This window comes from Diabrotica virgifera, chromosome 7, assembly GCF_917563875.1.
Source record: "Diabrotica virgifera virgifera chromosome 7, PGI_DIABVI_V3a".
Lineage (NCBI taxonomy): Eukaryota > Metazoa > Arthropoda > Insecta > Coleoptera > Chrysomelidae > Diabrotica > Diabrotica virgifera.
This window is the reverse complement of record NC_065449.1, coordinates 22,609,691-22,631,785: the sequence shown is the minus strand read 5'-3', so window position 1 is coordinate 22,631,785 and position 22,095 is coordinate 22,609,691. Positions and strand designations below refer to the sequence as shown.

At 34.6% G+C, this 22,095-nt stretch overlaps 1 protein-coding gene across 1 annotated transcript in view; it reads right to left on the bottom strand.

Annotated features, from left to right (window-relative positions):
• Positions 1-14,603, bottom strand: part of LOC114324776 (inhibitory POU protein) — a 104,562-nt gene extending 89,959 nt beyond the window's left edge. The window contains exon 1 of the mRNA XM_050655451.1: positions 14,553-14,603. Within this exon, the coding sequence (XP_050511408.1) occupies positions 14,553-14,582 (30 nt within the window). The 5' untranslated portion in view covers positions 14,583-14,603. The remainder of the gene's footprint in view (positions 1-14,552) is intronic.
• Positions 14,604-22,095: the final 7,492 nt, after the last annotated feature.

Sequence of the window (22,095 nt, the reverse complement as noted above, 5' to 3'; positions counted from 1 at the left end):
TGTATGTACATATATTTACTAACTGAAGACAACATTTTTGGGATCCCAAATACCGGGGTTTTGTTGGTATAAGCAGGTAGATTCGTCAAGCGGTTGCTCGCCACACGTCCAAACGGTAAAACTTTCACAAACGCCGTCCAAACGAGTGCTGCGAGCGCCTTCTTGTTCACGGAAAAAACCGACTACCGATGGGTCCCGGCAAGCTCCAGCGCGAATGGTACATGTAATGCTCGTAGTGCCGTCCAAACGCAGAATTCGCGTTTCATTACACGTTACGTTACACATTACATTACACGTGTCTGGACCCGGCTTTAGTGACAACGAGTTCTTAGTCTTCTGCGAATTTTTCTAGGAGGTCTCCTCTGTCGTTTCTGACTCCAAGTCCATGTGCACCGATGTACTGCGTCTTATCTCCAGGCAAGTTTACTCCACTGTAAAGAAATTTTGACACTATAGACATTTCATAGGTTAATGAAATTATATCGGCGATGTTTTGTGTTTTCTGCGTTATTCCATAAATTTTTACATTTTTAGTCTTCTTCTTCTCAAAAGTTACATCTCCTATCGGAGGTTGAATATCATAATGGCTATGGTCACTTTGTTGACTGCTGCTCTAAATAGTTGTAATGAACTACAGTTAAACCATTCTCTAAGGTTCCTCAGCCAGGAGATGCGTCTTCTTCATATGGTTCTTCTTCCTTTGATCCTTCCTTGCATAATAATTCTCAGCAACTCATATTTTTCTCCTCTGGTTATGTGACCCAAATATTCAAGATTCCTTTTTTTATACTGTTCATTATTTCTAAATCTTTATTTAAACGTCGTGGCACTTCAACTGGCAGTCCTTTGAACCAACTGAATTTTCAATATTCTTCTGTGACACCACATTTCGAACGCTTCTATTGTTCTTATATGTTATCTCTTCAATGTCCAAGCTTCCATTGCGTATAGTAATATAGAAAATATGTAGCATCTTAGAACCCTTAATGTGAGAAGCAACTGAAGGTCTTTGTTTGTAAGCATTGTCTTCATTTTTATAAATGCTCGCCTTGCAGTTCCCATTCGGACTATAATTTCTTTGCTTTGGTCATTTTTGTCATCAACCCAAGTTTCCAGATATTTGAATGTCTCTACTTTTTATATTTGGGTTTGATCCATCATTAACCTTTCATTTCCATGTTGTGTTTTTGAGACAATCATAAATTTAGTTGTTTTCTTGATTATTTTTAGTCCATATCTAATGCAATATTCGTTAATTCTATTTACCAATTCTTGTAGCGATTCCAGGGTATCTGCCATCATAACGGTGTCATCAGCGAATCATATGTTATTTACTACTCTTCCGTTTACAGAGATTCCATCACTTAGTTCCGCTATCGCTTCCTGATATATGGCTTCACTGTACACGTTAAACAGTATTGGCGACAGAATACAGCCTTGTCTTACTCCTCTCCTTATATTAATATTATCGGACTTACTTACTTACTTATTCCTCTTCATTCCATGCGGAGCATAGGGCGTCAACTGTCTGCCTCCATTCTGTCCTATCCTTTGCACTAATCTTTATTTCTGCCCAGGTTTTCCGATAGCATTAATTTCTTTGTTCACACTTCTTTTCCACGTTTCTACGGGTCTACCTGGTCTTCTCTTGCCATGTGGTGTGTATTCTAGGGCTTGCCTCGCTATGTCTGTATCAGGTCTTCTTAGTGTGTGCCCCATCCAACTCTATTTCCTTTTGCATATTGTCTTAGATATAGGTACCTGGTTAGTTCTTGTCCATAATTCTTGGTTTGATATGCGGTTTGGCCAGTAAATGTTCAGAAAAGAATCATCCTTAGGCATTTATTTATAAACACTTGCATCTGTCCGATACATTTTCTTGACACTTTCCAAGTTTCTGCTCCGTATAATAACACAGTCTTCACGTTGCTGTTGAATAATCTTATCTTGGTTTTACTTGTCATCTGACGTGAAGACTACATTTTCCTTAGCATATTGAATGCGTTTTGAGCTATTCCTATTTTCCGTTTTACGTCCTCCTCCGTCCCTCCTTTGTTGTTCAAAATACTGCCCAAGTAGTTAAATTTCTCTACCTTTTCTAATTCCGTGCCTCCCAGTGATATTCCCATTTCTCTTGGTGTATTTATATCTTAGTTTTTCTGACGTTTATGTTAAGTCCGACCTTCTTCCCTGCCTCTGCTACTTTTTCAGTTTTGCGTTGCATGTGTTGTCTTTTTTCTGTTAAAAGGCATATGTCATCTGCAAATTCCAAGTCCTCAAGTTGGTTAAAAACATTCCGTCTTATTCCAGTCTTATTACTAGTATTGAAACAGACTGCATGACTTGTACACACTTCTAAATAGGTCAAACCGGCAAACAGGTGTATGTTCTCAAAGAAATTGAAAGCGTGTAAAAAATTTTTTTAATAATCAGCTAAGTACTTTCAACACATAACGTGCCATCATCAGAGCTTCGTCCTCTTATAAATCCTTCATAGAAGAGCAATTGTTAAAATTCACATGATAAATCATGGATACTGGGCAAGAGCCACAGATATCGGGTATAAAACCCTTAAAATTAAAAGTTTATCACATCTAAATTCTTTTTTAGTTTAAAATTACAACATGGCTGCGTCAAACCATTGTGAGTTCACGTGAACAGCTTAATTTTAAGGGTTTTATACCCGATATCTGTGGCTTTTGCCCAGTATCCATGATTTATCATGTGAATTTTAGCAATTGCTCTTCTATGAAGGATTTATAAGAGGACGAAGCTCTGATGGCACGTTATGTGTTGAAAGTACTTAGCTAATTATTCAAAAAAATTTTTACACACTTTCAATTTCTTTGAGAACATACACCTGTTTGCCGGTTTGACCTTATTACTAGTAGCCTTAGACATGATCCAGTCGATTACTATCAGGAATGAGGTTGAAGAGAGCACACAGCCTTGCCTTACTCCTGTAACAATATCTATTTGTTCTGTTAGCTTGCCTTCGTGGACTATGCGTGCTGTGGACCCTTTGTAGAGCAGTTTTATAATTCTGATATACTTGGGAGGCATTCCGTATTTCTCTAGCAATTTCCATAAGGCTTTGCGATCTACACGATCAAACGCTTTCTCGAAGTCTATAAAGTTCACGTATAGCTTATTCTGCCACTCTAATGATTGCTCTATAATCGTTCTCATCGTACAAATGTGGTCAATGCAGGATCTTCGTGCCCGGAATCCAGCTTGGTTTTCTCTTATAACTTTATCAAATTCCTTCTTCATTCTTTCAAGCATGATTCGGGTCATTATTTTGCTTGTTGTGCATAGCAGGGTGATCGGTCTCCAATTTTCACATTTGGATGTGTCGCCGTTCTTAGGAATTTTTACAATCAAGCCTTGCATCCATTCTCTGGGTAGCTCTTCGGTTCTCCAAATTTTATTTAAAAGTGTGTACAGTATAGAGGTGGACGTTTCTATGTCAGCTTTGATTAACTCAGCAGGGATATTGTCTATCCCGGCAGCTTTTCCTCTTTTTAATTGATTAATTGTATCTTTTATTTCTTCATGGGTGAATTCTTCGGTGTTCATGTTCATTGGTTATCTGTTAGGTTCCTCTTCTATTTCGTTTATTATATTCTGTTCTTCATAAATTTCTTTGAAATATTCCATCCATCTAGTAAGAATTTGTTGTTCTGTTTTCAGTACGACACCATCTTTATCTTTTATTTTAGTGGTACCATTTCGGCTTGTTCTTGTCAAGGTTCTTGTGATGTCATACAATTTTTTTAGGTCGTTTTCTCTTGCCGCATTTTCAGCTTCATTAATGAGTTCGTTGTGGTATGATCTTTTGTCATTTAATATTCTCGGGCTATTGTTATCCTATCTCGGACTAATATTAATATTCTCGGAATATTGTTATTCTATTTTTATATTGGCCTTTTGATTCCAATACAGATTGATGAGAATTCGTAAATCTCGTCTGTCTATATCTCTGTTTTTCAATAATTCTTTTAGTTTTTTATATCGGACCCTGTCGAATGCTTTTTCGAAGTCGATGAAACAGTTTAATTTTATATATTATATTATGACAGATATTTTTAGTCTACTTTAAGAAACAGTTGTTTTTAGAACTCTTTAGCGACGTATGTATTAGTATAATACAAATTTATGGATTACCGTCGAAGACCAAAGTGATCAACCAAAAAAATATATATTTGGTGATTTTTCTAGTGACATTATTGGGTATAAATTTTTTTTACTACGTCATCACCAACACGGGCGTTAAAGTCATCCATAATGAATACTAACTCTGTAGAATTTCGATACTGTACTCTGGAGTGTTCGTAGAGGCATTTTTTTATATACATCTCTGTTGTTCTCAGGTGTATAAATTGCTATCACAATTCTAGTATACCCTAGTCTAGATATCCGTATTAATTTATTTTTTGATTGTTTCTATTATAAAGACTTTTCTTCATTCTATCAAAACAATTGAAACTTCTAACGATATTATAGTGTTTAAAAGTATTGTTCTGATATTACATTATCTTAGTATATAATTTCACATAAAGATAAATTAAAAACGTTTCAATTAAACGTATCAATTATTTATGAATTTATTAATTTTTAATAAACTGTCAGTTCAATCCGACTATGAATTATTTATGAAGTTTCTTCATCCTTATAAAGTGTCCATTGTTTGTATTTAAAAAATACTACTAAATAAAAATGAAGAGTAAAGTAAATCTGACGGTTGAAGTTTTTGATATAGTGAGTTGTTTGTGATGTGAAAAGCATTTACATCAGGTACATTTAACGTTGAAACTTCTGGAATACTAAAATCAAACTAAAAAGCTAAAAAAAATGTATCATATTATTTTATATGGTACTCAATGTTCACCAATAGTTTAAATATTTTAAGAATTTAATATACTGACGGGCAAAAAAGTTAGGTCACATTGAAATTGTGATGTCTCGATATACAGGGTGTCCCAGACTAATTTATCCACGCTATATCTCGTAAACGAATAGAGATTTTCGAATGGGACAAAAAGTGTTTTATTCTATTTGTAATACACTTTAAAATGGCGAAAATCATCCCCTTAATATTTATCCCTTAGTTACAACCCCTAACTTTAATTTTTTAATAGCACCCTGTATATTTTTTATAGTTTTGGATGTGGTCTTTTATCGTCCATTCAACACATTTTTTGAAAATAAAATCGGTTCGTAAATGACCAAGAAAATATCAGTTTAGTTTTGTTAATTACGTGTCCCAGACTAATTTATCAAGGCTATATTTTATTTCATAAACGAATGGAGATTTTCGAATGGGACAAAAACTGATCTATTACATTTGTAATACACTTTAATATGGCGTAGAAAAAAATATCCCCTAAATATTCATCCCTTAGTTACAACCCCTAACTTTATTTTTTTTTAAATAGCACCCTGTAAGTTAGGGATGAATATTTAGGAGATGAATTTTTTCTACGTCATATGAAAGTGTATTACAAGTGGAATAGATCAGTTTTTGTGCCATTCGAAAATCTCTATTCGTTTAAGAAATATAGCCTGGATAAATTAGCCTGGGACACACAATTTAACAAAAATAAACTGATAGTTTCTAGGTGATTTACCAACCGATTTTATTTTCAAAAAATGTGTTGAATAGACGATAAAAGATCACATCCAAAACTATAAAAAAATATACAGGGTGCTATTAAAAAAATTAAAGTTAGGGGTTGAAACTAAGGGATGATTATTTAGGGGATGATTTTTTTGTAAACCATATTAAAGTGTATTACAATTAGAATATATCACCTTTTGTCCCATTTGAAAATCTCTATTCGTTTAAGAGATATAGCGTGGGTAAATTAGTCTGGGACACCCTGTGCCCTGTATATGCTATATGCGTTAATAAAATTTTAATTTTGATTTCGATTTGAGATTTCCAGTTTTAAACTTCTGTTTGCGCTTGTAAACCATTGGTGCTGTATTTTGTAAACTAACTTTAATAATGAATATTAAATTAATAGCAATATTTTGGTTTTTGAGCTTTATTTAGGAGAAGTAACAAGTTTACAGGTAAAACAAAGTGCGACTAATTGTTAAGGAATCCTAGCATTATCTTGCATTAAATGCCATGTTGGCCCATATTAGTCATGAAAGTCATAACATGATCATCTAAAACTGTTGTAATGTATCTGTGAACTTTAAAGGAGCTATTTTGTAAGAAGACGAACTCTTTCCATGCTTGTTAAGTAATTCCTGCCAAGACCATGACCGATCCACCGCAAAATGGGAGTCGCTCATCAATACAAAGCCGCAGCACATCTTTCTCCGGATCTTCTCCATACTCGACGACATCCATGTTACCAATTGAGACAACATCGCGTCTCAGCTGAAAAGAGTACTTCTTCTCCCTTCTTGTATGTAGGCTTTAAAGCCAGTTTCTTCTTCAATATTAGCCTCCTAAATTGTTTAAGTTATCGCACTATCTTTTTCTTGGTCTGCCAATACTTCTTCGTCCATTTAGTGACTTATCTCGTGCTATTCGTACTATCCTATCCTCTGTCATTCTACTAATGTGTTCGTTCCACTCCTGTTTCCGTTTTGTCACCCATCCATTTATGTCTTCTATATTGCATGATCTTCTTATGTTTTCGCTTCTCTCCCTATCCAACAGACTTTTCCCTGATATTCGTCGAAGTATTTTCATATCTGTTGTTTCTAGTAGTCGTCTCGTTTTAGACGTGTCAGGTCTTGTCTCCGCCGTGTATGTTAATATAGGTCTAATTGCTGCTTTTTAGATTCTTGCTTTTGTGTCTTGTCTTAGGTGTTTGTTCTTCCAGATTGTCATGTGTCATTAAGAGATCCCGCCGCTTTACTTGCTTTTAAGCTTTGTTGTCGTACTTCCTCTTCAACATCTCCCTAGATGGTTATATATATATTCGCAGATATCTAAACCTTGCTTCCTGCTTTATTATTTTCTCATCAATTTCGATTTTACATCATAGTGGGTATTTAGATGTTGTCATACATTTGGTTTTTTCTGCTGATATTATCATATTGTATTTCTTGGCTGTTGTATTGAAGATGTGTCTTAATCTTTGGAGATCGTCTTCTGTCTCGACGATTAATGCGGCGTCGTCTGCATAACATAATATTTGGATTTCTTTGTTCCCCATTCTGTAACTATGACCTTTACGTACTGCTTCTATTATTTCGTCCATTATTATATTAAAGAGCAGTGGGCTTAATGAGTCACCTTGTCTGACTCCGTTTTGTACTGGTATAAACTGCGTTAGTTTTCCATTTATCTTTGCCTGTATTCGATTATGAAAGTAGATGTTTTTGATGGTTTGTATAATATTGATTGGTATGTTTCTTCTATACAGTAAATCTAAGACGTCTTCGACTTGGATGCGATCGAAAGCCTTTGTCAGGTTTATAAAACATAGATATGCTGGTTTATTGTACTCAATGGTCTTTTCTGTGATTTATCTCAGTACAAATACGGTTTCTACGCAGGATCTTCCGGATCTGAATCCTTGTTGTTCATATGATAAAGTTGTTAGTTTATTGATTTTGTTGGTTAGGACTCTCGTCCTAGGTTAGCTTAAGTGCGGTGTTCAGTTGATTTATACCTGAAAAGAGTACGTTGCTCCAATTTATATTATTGCAATGCAGGTGAGTTTTGGCAAAATTGAATCTTGCTATCCGATGCCGGCGTTGTAATGGTGGGCCTGTAGCCATCTGTCTGTAAGTTCATTTTAGCAGCTCGAAGCCTTCTTTCACTAACAGTAACATTTCTCAATTCTAGAAGTTTTTTCATAAGAAACCCCCAGATGTTCCGCAAATTGCGGACACCATGAACAGATCATCTCTTTGGACGGTGATTTGATTTCGCCTGGATCATGGTCTTCTGGTTATTAAATGAGTCTCTTCAGAGCACTGGTCAACATTTAGAACTGCACATAGACTCCTTCTAACAATTATTGCGGTTTCACGCTGTCCGCAGCCATTTTGTATCAATGCTACATTTCTTGCCATAGTAACAGGATCTAAAGATCTTATGATTCATTAGATATACACCATCAACAGTACACTGTATTACCGATAGGTTTTACACAAAAAAATTACATTTGATTGGAGAAATTGTCAATTAACTGTAAAGATTCCTCTAGAGTGAATTAAAAAAGTCGTAAACGTCATAAATACAAAAACAGTACAAACGGCACAGAACACAATGGCTGGGCGCTGTTATAGGCACTGTAGGCACTTCCACTACTGTAGGCACTGTCAGGTTCGGTTAGGTATGTCCAAGAGATCATAATATGTAGCTTCAATCTATTCGCCTTTTGGCTGTTGAGAATATTGAATGCCAGGGTATTAGGAGGACGCGCAACCTATTTTGATATTGTCCAGAAATTATGACAGGCGTCACTGTGGATATACCAAGTGTAATTGACGGTTGTTCTTAGAGTTTTAGATTAGAATCTTTGTATTTTCATAAAATTAGATTTGCTAGCTGATCACCAGAGCTGCGAACTATAAAATATAACCAAATGGATTTTATTACTTTGTATATCAGCAGCTTGTTATCCATCGGTAGGGATGAGTTTTTTCCAGCATCCAATAAAATGTTCTGTATAAAATTCCCAGTTGTAGTATTTTTGTCCATATGTTTACTCCATGTTAATCGTTTGTCCAGGTGAATGCCAAGATATTTTAAGTAATCCTTTTGGGGTAGAGAATGTCCATCGCAGTTAACGTATCGATATATGTTATGGCGAGCACGCCACTGTGTGTGTTTATATTTCAATATTTAGACTACGTGAGATGATAAACACCAACGGTCACCAACGCTTATAATTTCGCGGTGCCAGCGAAATGTTCATGGACTATGAAAGGTTCTAAGAAAAGACTTGTATTCATTAATTTAGTATCGTTTTGTATCTCTAACTGTTAACATCTCAATAAATTTGTGCATTTCCTTCAGTAGTTTGGTTACCCAATTCTCCAACGAACACACCACATTTTATAAAGAATAAGACTTATATACCCCATTCAGACTGACTATAATACTTGTATGTATTGATTTTGGGTGATTTATTTTAATTGTTCAGAGTTTAAACAGATTTCCTTTCTGAAAAGATAAAAGTCCCAGATATAAAATTCACTATTAAAATAAAAATTAAAATAGTAAATAATTGATACCAATCTTCAAGAAAGGATACAAAGAAGACCCCAACAATTATAGAGGTATAAATCTACTCTGAACACTGCACTTAAGCTAACCACAAAAGTCCTAACCAACAAAATCAATAAACTAACAGCTTTATCAGATGAACAACAAAGATTCAGATCCGGCAGATCCTGTGTAGACGCCGTATTTGTACTGAGACAAATCACAGAAAAGACCATCGAGTATATAAACCAGCATATCTATGTTTTATGGACCTGACAAAGCTTTCGATCGCATCCAAGTCGGAGACGTCTTACACTTACTGTATAGAAGAACAATACCAATCAATATTATACAAACTATCGAAAACATCTACTTCCACAATCGAATACAGGCAAAGATAAATGGAAAACTAACAATGTTTATACCAGTATAAAGCGGAGTCAGACAAGGTGACTCGTTAAGCACACTGCTCTTTAATATAATAATGGACGAAATAATAGAAGCAGTACGTAAAGGTCATGGTTACAGAATAGGGAACAAATAAATCCAAATACAGTCGAACCCGCTTATTAGAATACCTATTAAAGGAATATCCCGGTTTAAGGAATAGAAATTTGAGGTCTCGAAACATTTATAGTAGCAACCAATGATCTATTATTAGAATATCCCGGTTATAGGAATACTATATAATAATATAATATTACTAGGAATAATATTCTAATCTAAAACTTGGCACAAATGCTATTCCAATAAGCGGGTTTCACTGTATTATGTTATGCAGACGACTCCGCATTAATCGCCGAGACAGAAGACGATCTCTAAAAATTAACACACATCTTCAATACAACAGCCAAGAAATACAATATGATAATATCAGCAGGAAAAACCAAATGTATGACAACATCTAAATACCCACTACGATGTAAAATTGAAATTGATGGGAAAATAATAAATCAGGAAGCAAGGTTTAAATATCTGGGAATAGATATAACCAGTTAAGGAGATGTTGAAGAGGAAGTATGGCAACAAAACTGAAAAGCAAGTAAAGCGGCGGGATCTCTTAATGACACAATCTGGAAGAACAAACACCTAAGACAAGACACAAAGGCAAGAATCTATAAAGCAGCAATTAGACCTATATTGACATAAAAGGCGGAGACAAGACCTGACACATCTAAAATGAGACGACTACTAAAAACAACAGAGATGAAAATACTTCGACGAATATCAGGAAAAAGTCTGTTGGATAGGGAGGGAAGCGAAAACATAAGAAGATCATGCAATGTAGAAGACATTAATGGATGGGTGACAAAACGGAAATAGGAGTGGAACGAATACATTAGTAGAATGGCAGAAGATAGGATAGTACGAATAACATGAGATAAGTCACCAAATGGACGGAGAAGTATTGGCAGACCAAGAAAAAGGTGGTGCGATAATTTAAACAATTTAGGAGGCTAATATTGAAGAAGAAACAAGCTTTAAAGCCTACATACAATAAGGAAGAAGAAGAAGAAGAAGAAGAAGAAGAAGAAATAATTGTTTTAATCTGAAACTTTTCTTATTGAAACCTCTTTCTGATAACATCCTAAATCTCCAACTTTTACAATTTATGAGACAAGAGACGACGAATAAAGATTTTCATTTTCAGATTTCCTCTGTTTCTGTTTCTTTAGCTTAATAAACTGCCAAAGTGAAAACAGAATTACCTATACTAAATTTACAATCGAGATGCAGTAGAAATAAACAAACCAAGACAAGTTGAATGCTAGTATGAACACTCCCGAATCATAATTTACAATGTATGTACATTGTAAATCCCAAATCATGATTTACAATGTATATATGTTATAGTCAAAGCCCGAATTTCAGGCACTCCTAGGTTTGACTAGGCAATCCTCAGGTCTGACTGACGGTCTTAGTCAAAGCCCGAAATAAATTACAGTTTCGGCCTTTGACTAGTCAAACCTAGGAGAGACTAAGTTGGTCAGGCAAAGGTCGAAATTTAATTTTGTGAAATCGGGGTTTGACTAGTCAAACCCCGATTAGCTATTATGTCGTAATTTGTTAGATTAGGTTTAATTAAACGTCATTTTTTAATTTTATTGTTTATTATTTTTATATTGTTGTAATTGAAATTAAAAAATTAGTGTTTATTCTCACATATTGAGGCATTATGGCATTTAGAGTTGCTCAGTACGTTAGACCTTTTACACTTACATAATTTTGAAGAGCATTTCTTATTGCAGTAGCGTTTTATAAAACCTTGACCTCCAAATTTAGGATCTTTTGTACTAATTTCTCTTAGAGGCAGCTTAACGTCTGGAACATCTTCGAAATTAAGAAATTCTCTTTAAAAAAAAAGTGTGTGTATTGTTCCGTATTTCGTACCAACTCTATATAAACCGTCAATTGTTTTATCTTGTATAATACCCAAAACATTTCGAGCATCTCCTTTGGTTCTATCTAAGTAAATAAAGGAAAGGCGATTGAAGGTCTTCATACTCAGGCTAATGCTATGAAACAATTAAGTGAAAAAAAATGTCCTCCAATTTCGATGGGAAAAACTGTAACAATACCTATACTTATCCCCAGCTTTGATAGAGCCAAAGGAGATGCTCGAAATATTTTGGGTATCATACAAGATAAAATAATTGACGGTTTATATAGAGTTGATACGAAGTACGGAACAATAAACACACTTTTTTCAAGAAATCAAATAAGAGAATACAAAGAGAATTTTCTTAATTTCGAAGATGCTCCAGACACTAAGCTACCTCTAAGAGAAATTAGTAGGTACAAAATATTATAAATTTGGAGGATAAGGCTTTATAAAATGCTACTGCAATAAAAAATGCTCTTCAAAATTATGTAAGTGTAAAAGGTCTAACGTATTGTGCAACTCTCTAAATGCCATAATGCCTCAACATGTGAGAATAAATACTAATGTTTTTATTTTAATTACGACAATATAAAAATAATTAACATTAAAATTAAAAAATGAAGTTTTTTAAACCTAATCTAACAATTAATTATTTATATGGGAAATAAGCCACAATTAAAATGAAAAAAATAATTTTATTAACGTTTCGACGCCCAAATCGGGTGCCGTTGTCAAAATACAAAATATTACTAAAATAAACAAAAGTGTTGTTGCTAAGCAAAAAAATTCTTCTAATAATTTATTTAATCTCACTCATTTATATTGGCAATTCAGACATATATATTATACATTTTAAAGTAGAAGACTTTAAAATGATATTGCCAATATTTATGAGTTGCGTTCCTGGAACGACTTACTGAAAGATAGTTCATTCGATTACATGAAATCAACCCCAACTCAAGAATATCCGTCATAAAAAATTATAGCATGTGATCTGTCTTTAAAAAGACAACCAAATGCAACGACAGTAAAATTCTCGCGTTAGAGACTTCATAGTAAATCACAAGGGAAAACCAGGAAAAACCCTGTGATACTATCCCGACATCGTAAGTATTTGGTCTTACATTAATTTACTCTCAATAAATAATACCAAATTCTGACTTGTAAGATGTTTAAATTATAAATAATATTAATAATACTAGATATATAAGTAATAGTAAAATATAAAATATGTACTAGCTCGATATTATTGACTTACTAATCTTGGTATTTTCTTTCTATTGACTTCCTTTTTCAGTATGGGTAACCACATCCTACTGCATTCTACCGAGGAATTTGCGACACAATTGGTTTCATTTAGCATAATTAGAGCCGCTTCTTTGATTTTTCTCTTTTTACTATCTGATTCTTTCAGGACTGTACTTGAATCTCTCCACTGAACTCTATGTTCATTATCCCATGCGTGTTGACATATTTGAGATCTCTCAAATTCTCTATTTTTAATATAAGATTGATGTTCACTTATTCTAACGTCTAATGGTCTTGATGTCTCACTTAAATAAAATTGTTCGCATTTACAAGGTATTTTATAAATGCAATTCTTTGTTCTTTCTTGATCATTGTTAGGTTTAGTTTTAGATAGAATAGATCTCAATGTGTTTGTTGTTTTGAATGTTGTTGAAATGTTGAATTTATTTCCTATTGTTTTAAGTTTCTCGGATAGTCCTTTTATATATGGTATTGATATTTTCCTCGTACTATTTCTGGTGAATGTTGTAGGATCCCGTTCTAAGTTGTTCTGTTCCATTCGATCCAATCTTGACAATTCCTTATTTATAAACGATAAAGGATGATCATTTTTTAATAAAACAGATGTTAACAATTGTTTTTCTGCTAAAAAGGAATTTTCGTTAGAACAAGTAATTTTGGCTCTATCATATAAGGATTTAATGATTCCCTTTTTAACGTTGATGTTGTGATTTGACTTTTAATTGAGATATCTGTTGGTGTGTGTTGGTTTTCTATACACTTGAGTATCATATCCAATATCCTTCTTTGAGATCAAAACATCGAGGAAAGGTAGGCTGTTATTGTATTCCTTTTCCATTGTAAATTTTATTGTCTCTTCTTGATCGTTTATAATATTCAGGAACGAATAGAAACGCTTCAGAACAACACTAATCTAACAAATTACAACATTTTAATAGCTGATCGGGGTTTGACTAGTCAAACCCCGATTTGATAAAATTAAATTTCGACCTTTGCCTGACCAACTTAGTCTCTCCTAGGTTTGACTAGTCAAAGGCCGAAACTATAATTTATTTCGGGCTTTGACTAAGACCGTCAGTCAGACCTGAGGATTGCCTAGTCAAACCTAGGAGTGCCTGAAATTCGGGCTTTGACTATAACATATACATACATTGTAAATTATGATTCGGGAGTGCTCCTAGTAGCATTTAACGTGTTTTGGTTTGTTTATTTCTACTGCATCTTGATTGTAAATTCAGTATAGTGAAATATGTTGAATTGAAACATAAATGATAGATATAAACTTATAAGATAACCCAATAGTTTAGCATGCTTTATGTATTATAAAATTTCTATAATATATTATTATGTATACATTAATGAGTTTTTCATTGAACTACTCGTAATATCATGCTATTAGATAAAAGGACAAACAGACAAATACACTATACTTCATGCCAAGTACAACAAGAGATTTATTATTTTAAAAACTATTTTTAATATATCTAATAAATCCTGTCGTCACTTTTAACTATTTCTTTTTGATTATTAATAATTTTTTTGGTTATTCAATGATTTTTTTACTGTTAGTGGAATTATGGTTCTGTTCATTATATTCCCTAAATAGCGTATTGGAATGAAGTATGTATAATATGTAAAATATTGTTAAAGTTTGTTTTTTTGATCTGTTTTAAAAATGATAACATGTGTCTATTAATAAAGTTAAAGTGGACTCACATTATGTCTTGGAGACCACGAATTACACATTATCGAGGCATCCTCTAGTATTCGACTCTGAAAAAAGACAAAACTCACATGTAATGGACATAATATACATTGGTAACTTTCTAAAAATTTGCAATTTATTGATTTTATTGTAATTTTATTGATCATATTATGACCCGTAAAAAAATTGAGAAATCACAATGATTTATCGCGTTAATATCTGGGGAGATTAAAATGATATATTATACTAAGGATTTCCACAGATTCACTGTATTATTTCACTAAACCGTTTTCTCGACTTCTTTCTGTTTTGCCAGTCCCCTTCCTGCAGATTTCTTCTTTCCATTGATTCGTCCACTTCATCTCTGAAAGATCTCCGGGGTCTCCCTCTCTTCCTTCTTCCTATCGGGCTCTACTCTGTTATTCTGTTTATCCAACGATTTTGGTCTGCTCTTCTGACATGTCCGTACCAGGTTAATCTTTACATGGATGTCTACTGCGCGGCCTACGAGGATGCTTCCCTGTGATTGGTCCGTTCGAAGCCACGTTGTCATTACCTGCGCTATCTGCGTTTATACTTTTTATATAATCACTTTTTTGTATTCAGTTTCTTTTTGAATTTCTATAATAATAATAGTCTCCCGTTTTATACCGCTCACGTGGCTTTCTGAGTATAGCAGGGTAGTCTGCTATATCTAGGGCCTACGGTATACAAGGAAGGTAACAGGGCCAGTACTACGCTTCAACTGCCTATTATTACCCCTGGTTTTACCCAAGGTACTCATTTTATTCAGGCTGAGTCGACATGGGGCCTATAAACACTTTAAAAATGCCTAGTTGTTCTTGCCGGCTATGGAATTTGAACTCCGGTCTACCAGCACACGAGCCAAGCACACTACCGCTTAGCTACGCCGGCCCCTCTAAAGTAATTAAATTCAGTAAATTTTTGAAATATGAAGGATGATCTGATTGTTTACAGCTGACATTTCATCACTATCATCACTTGACTGACACAACATCGCAAAAGCACAGTCTTTTTGTCATTCAAATTTCATTAAACTACTTCACTTGATAGTGGTTCTAGCTCGACTGACAGCTCAGGTGACCTCCTTGCTATGTGCTGTCGACATCGACCGCGACTTAACTAGTAGCATCCACCGCGACCTACACCTCCACCTCGACTTACTTGTTCTGTTCTTACCCTTAGTTTAGATCATCTATCTGTATTTCTTCGTCGATCCTCGAGTCCCCGCTCCGTGTTACGTCCAGTTCGGTGAATCCGCGCTCGAGTATGTGGGCCTTTTTGCGCTTTTTGGGTTTTTTTGGTATTTTTTCTTGCTTCTGCCTTTTTTTACTGTTTTGTTAATTTTTTTGGTAGTTGAAGCCATTTTTTGTAGATTTTTTTGAGGCTTGTCTGATACATCATAATAATGATAATATCATTAGTAAATACCATGCGATGCCAAAGGTGGGCGCCTTAACTTATTTTGGTAGACATAGGATCATCTAGACTTTGTTATATGTTTGCTAATATTTGCTGTTTGGGTCTTCTGTGATTTCATCTATGGTATACATCATATCTTAATATCTCTGCAGAATTTAGTTAGCGTGATCTTCAAGCTCAGAGAATTTTGTTCTGCAATTTTCCTCCATCATATCCAGCTCCCTTATTTGTTTTAGATTTCTGAATAGGAACCACTCAGCTACGTATCTGGGTACGTTTGTACAGGTTCTTTAAGGCAGTTATTGTGTGCTGCTTGAATCTTCTTTTTATTGCTATGACTTGTGTGTCCCCATGCGAAAGATGAGTAGGTATGTAATATTTGGATGTATGATGCTTCAGTATTATTCTTTTTTTTTTTTCGTAGGTAGTTTGCTTCTTCTTCCTGTGAATTCTCTTATTGCGGCTCTGACCGTTGCTCTTTTCTGGATTGTCATGTTAACATGTCGTGGTTTGAATGTTAGAGCTTGTTCTTGGACAATTTTCTGGATTCACAGCATTTTACATTGGATAATCCATTGTTCTTAGTGTTATCTGTAAATTTCTTACACCTATGACAATGTTTCTGTGTGCTGCTGCAATTGAAGCTTCGTCTGCATAAAGGCTAATTAGCGTTCCAGGGACTCTTGGAACGTTTGCTGTATTCGCCTGTCCGGAATAAGAATGATGTACCTGCAAAAAGCCAACTTCCTCAGGAGAGCAAAAAAACGATTTTTAAATATTTAAAATAGGGATTAAATGAGGAGTACTCGTCCAGGAGCATCGGTATGGCGTTGATTCTTACAGTGATGGTTTTTGTTTTGATCTCTATTGGTTCGAATTTCATTATATATATTCATGTGATCTTGATTATTGATATGAGATAATATTCTTATATGTCATTTAATTTAATCAATGCATTTATAATAATCTAATTAATTTACCAGATCACATATCAATATGTTTTCAATCTCAGGGCTTTTTATAAAATTAATTACTTACTTACGTGGCTTCTAAGTATTTCTCAATGGTTCCTAATCGGGATAGGAAAGAAAAGAGTAAAATAATACACACATATGGGTTACAATTATAATCAAAATATGGTTTATTTTATTTAAATGGCAATCACTGCTTAATATTTGCTATATCTTATTATTCTTAAACATAACATTTACACATGGGAATCTTATTTCCTTTTGGTTTCCAATTGAAAGTTTTTATTAACATTTAACTATTAGGATTTATTAGCAACAATTCTATTTAAGTTTGATGAAGCTTTTCTGATATTATTGATTATGTTCTTCAATTTTAAATGTGGTATTTAATACGAAAAACCCATACATTCATGTCCAAACAAATGAGACTGACCTTTTTCTGGTGAACTGAGAATGTCTTCACAAAAGACCTGTCTCCTGCTATCCTTGGCTGCGATCAAAACCTCGTCCTGGCTTCCAGTAATGTTCTCCTTTGAAAACTAGCTCGTATAGCTCCCGTTCCTGCTTCTGTCGTGATGCCGTGTTTCTACCTTTTTCGAAACTTCAATCAGCTACCGGGACACTCTTGGCTCAAGGAGGTTCTTTACTCTCGACCTGGCCTACCTCTCGTTCCACGATAGATACTCCACACTCACGGAACTATACCGGCTTTCTCACTCTCCGTACACTACCGTCTACTACTGGACTTCACTTCTCGACAGCTCAAAACATTCTGATCTATATTTGTCATTCATTCCCCTACTTTCTAAATATCCCTTCCAGATTCACAAATCAACCTTCCACCACCAACTCTCATTCGCAGTTTTCCTCAAAACCAATTTTTAATCTTTCTAAATATGCTTAATGGATTTCAAAAAAGAAATAGTTAATTCCCATTCTAAAATTACTTTCTACTATTTACAAATTTTAATGACCTATTCTCTATTTCAACTGAGTCTTATTTAGCATAGGCTAATGATCGAACCTTCCGCGAACAACGATAATGACCTATTATCTTTGTTTATTCTAAGCGCATTGTCCCGAGTTTCGTAAGCTTCGTCTAATCACTTCTTAAAATTAAACATAACAATTTGTTGTATACTGGTTGTTCTAAATTTATATGCCCGTGGTTGAGAAAATTGAAAATATTTTATATTAAATTGAATTCTGTTTATAATTATCAAAATTTAATTTTCATATCAAATAGAAATATAACAAATCCCCGCCTTGTATTCGATAAAATTTATCTGCATTTTTAAATAAATTTTCTCGAGGCAAACCAACTCCCTGTATATTTCCTTTTTAATCTACGTCTTATATCCTAACTTACTATCTACTTCATGTAATTCTGTCTTTTATTCGTGATATTTGTATACATCGTGAATATTATAAATTCCTCGGATCTTTTCCGAGTTCCTGTGCCTCAACTCATAACTATTTATCCCATTTTCATTATTCACGAAGTACGGGCCTTCGAAAACAGGCATCAACTTTGCGCAAATGCCCCCAGGAAGATTTGATACTCGTAATGCCCTCACGAGTACTTTTTCACCCTTTTGGAAAGTAACTGGTCTTCTTTTTCTATTGTGTTCCTGTCTTTGGATATATTTTTCGTTGCTTCGCCGTAATCTTCTCTGTACGGTTTCAATCACCTGTTGATATTCTTTTGGCTCTTGGTCTTCCCATGGCCTTATCGGCAGTACACCCTTCATGATGTATTCTGGGGTCTCTTTTGTTACTGTGCTCGGAATTGTATTTAGATACCTTTCTATTTCCGCCATTTTCCTGTCCCAGTGGCGATGTTGACTATCTGTTGCAATGCGAAGAAATTTCGTCACTTCCTGTATGAATCGTTCCGAAGGATTACTCTGTGGATGCCTGATGCTGACAAAATTTGTCTCTATTCCTCGTTCTCGAAGTTGTCCCTTGAAACGATCATTTCGGAAATACGTTGCATTGTCCAGTAGAATCTTTTTTGGTGTTCCTACTATGGCTATAAAATTGTCGATTTTTCTTAATATTTCTTCCCCCTTTGTGGTGCGGCAACTATATAATTTTACGTATTTTGAAAACACATCCACCATTACCAAAATATGTTTGTTCCTTTTAGTGGTCATAATTAGGTCGCTTAACATATCTATTGCTACAATGTCTAGTTTGTTTCGGGCTTCAATATTTTTGGCAACATTTTCGTTTTTGAAATTCCGACTCTTATATTTTTGACATACATCGCACTTCTGGGTAATTTCCTTTGCAATGCGGTAATCCTGTCGGCTGATGTAATTTTCCCTAAAAACGAGCCAAACTTTTCTGCTGCCGATATGCCCATTGTTCTCATGTAATTTCTTTATTATCTTTTCGGCCAATGTCTGTGTCACTAAATATAGTTCCTTTCCGTCTATTCTCTTAAAATACATGTTATTTTCTACTTCCGCTCTTCTTTTCTCTCTTTCCTCTAGGTCTTCCTGGTTTGTCCTTATCTCATTTAACGAATATATCCCTTCTTCTTGTATTAATCTATTTAGTCCCACCTATAGAGTAATTGTTTCCTTTTTTCCGGTGTCCTCATCCCGTGTTAGAGCGTCGGCTATTATGTTGTCTTTTCCTTTTATATATCGGAACTGAAAATCATACTCCTGTAATAATAGAATGCCTATATGTATTCTATTATTTACTAATCTATTTTTCATGATATGTACTAAAGCTGCATGGTCTGTTTCGATTGTGAATTTTGCTCCCAATAAGTAAAACCTCAATTTGTTTACGCAATATAGTACACTGGCAAACTCCAATTCTGTAACACTATATTTTCTCTCATGTGTTTTAGTCACTCGAGATATAAAACATATCGGCACTTCTTGGTCGTTTTGTATTTGAGACAGAACTCCTGCAAATTTTTGTATGGACGCATCAGTTCGGAGTATAAAAGGTAAATTGTAAATGGGGTGGTATATTTTCGTTCCTTTTGCGAATTCTCGTTTTAATGTTTCGAAAGCTTCCTCCTGTTCTTCTTTCCAATTCCATTTTATTCCTTTTTTAAGCAATTTTATCAGAGGGATTTCCTTTTGGCTCAAATCGGGAATCAGCTTTTTAAAATAATTAATCGTGCCAAGAAAACCTCTCAATGTTTTCAAATTCGTTGGTCTTGGGTATTCATCTATGAGCTTGACTCTGTCTTCGGCTAATCTTACTGTTTTGGTGTCCAATTGAAAACCCAAATAAATGACTTCTTTTTGAAAAAATTGACATTTTTCAATGTTTAATTTCAATCCCGCTGTGTCCAATTCTTCCAGAATTATTTCTATGTGTTCCAGATGACTCTGAGTATCTTGTGGAAAAATTAATAAATCATCGATATAATGAACTATGAAATCTTCATGGCGATTCAAAATGGTATGTAGAGCTCGGACGAGTGCAGCACAAGCACTCTGCAATCCAAATGGCACTACCTTAAACCGGTAGACAATACCATCAATAGAAAAAGCGGTGTAGTTTCTACACTTTTCAGCCAACGGTATCAACCAAAAACTGTGTTTTAAGTCAATTTTCGAAAATATGTGTGACCCGGTGATTCTTCCAAAAATGGCCTCGATGTTTAGAGGTGATTCATATTGTGATACAGTGTGCTGGTTGATATTCCTGGCATCTAAACATAATCTCAATTCTCCATTGCTTTTCTTTACTATCACAATCGGGTTAACATACGGTGAATCACATCTTTCGATGATTTGATCTTCCAACATTTTATTTATTTCTTCTTTCACCTCTTGTCGATACTTGTATGGAATCGGGTAAGTCTTTGATCGAAAATTTCCCAAGTTTTTCACCTCAAATGAATGTTCGTACTTTTTAGCCACTCTGTTTTCCTCATTGATCAAATTTTCGTAGTTTCTTAACATCAACCGCAATTCTTTTTCTTTCCCTTCTCGACATATTAATTTTCTGTCTTCTTTCTCAGATTCTTCACACATGTTTACCGTGCATTCTGCATCCTCGTTTGCATATACCTCCTCTTCAAATACCACTGTTTCAATCATATTCTTTTCACTTTCATTTTTTAGCTTTATTTCTTCTTCTCCTGAGCTCGTCTCTTCTTTTGAGGAATCCCAGGTTTCCTTTGTTTCTGATACTCTCAAATTTTCTTCTTCTGGGCTCAACTCTTCTTTTGAGGAGCCACAGGTTTCATTTTCTTTTATCTTTTTCTGACCTTTTCTCCTTTTTTTTCTTTGTCCTTGCTTCGCTGCCAAATTCATTTCCACTGTTTGTTCTTTACCTGATTCGTCCGTATTTTGTTTCTCATGCTCCTTGTCCTGTTCTTTTTCTTTTTCTTCTGTTAGTTTCATCGTATTATTTTTAAAATCTATCACTACATGTTTTTCTGCCAATTCGTCAACTCCTACTATCATGTCATGTGACATGTTTGGCATTATTACACTTTGTAGTGCATACATATTCTTACCCAGTCGTACCATTACTCGTATGCCTTCATTTATAGTTGCCAATGTCCGTTTGTTTGCGCCCACTAAATTTACCCTAGGTATTTTGTAAATTAAATTTGTTAAGTTAGCTTCTTCTATTAGTTTTCTGTTGACCAATGTTATTTCAGATCCAGTGTCTATCATAATTTTAATTGGTTTCTCGTTGATAAATCCATCCACAAATTTTAAATTAACTCCATTTTTCTTTTCGTTGTTTCCTGCCAATTTAATAAACTCCTTGGGGTGACAAAAGATTCCTGTTTGATTTTTGGTTTTTAGTGAGCGCCGTCGTGAAAAGACGCAGGTTGCTCATCGTTGTTTATATTTTCGTCATAATGTCTCTCTCCGTCATATTCATCTGTCTGGGTATTATTTACTTCTCTTCTATTTTCTCTTGGTCTGTCGGATCTGTTTCGGTTTTCTCGATATCCCTGTTCATTTTGTCTACCATTATTTCTGTTTTCTTGATTTGAGCGTGTGGTGTTTCTATTCTGGTATTCTCGATTTCTATCCTCATTCCATTGCCTATTTCTTTGTTCATAATTTCCTCTTCCGTTGTCTCTATTTTCGTTTTCCCTTCTGGGATTAAAATCTCGTCTTGTATAGTCCCTCCTATTTTGATT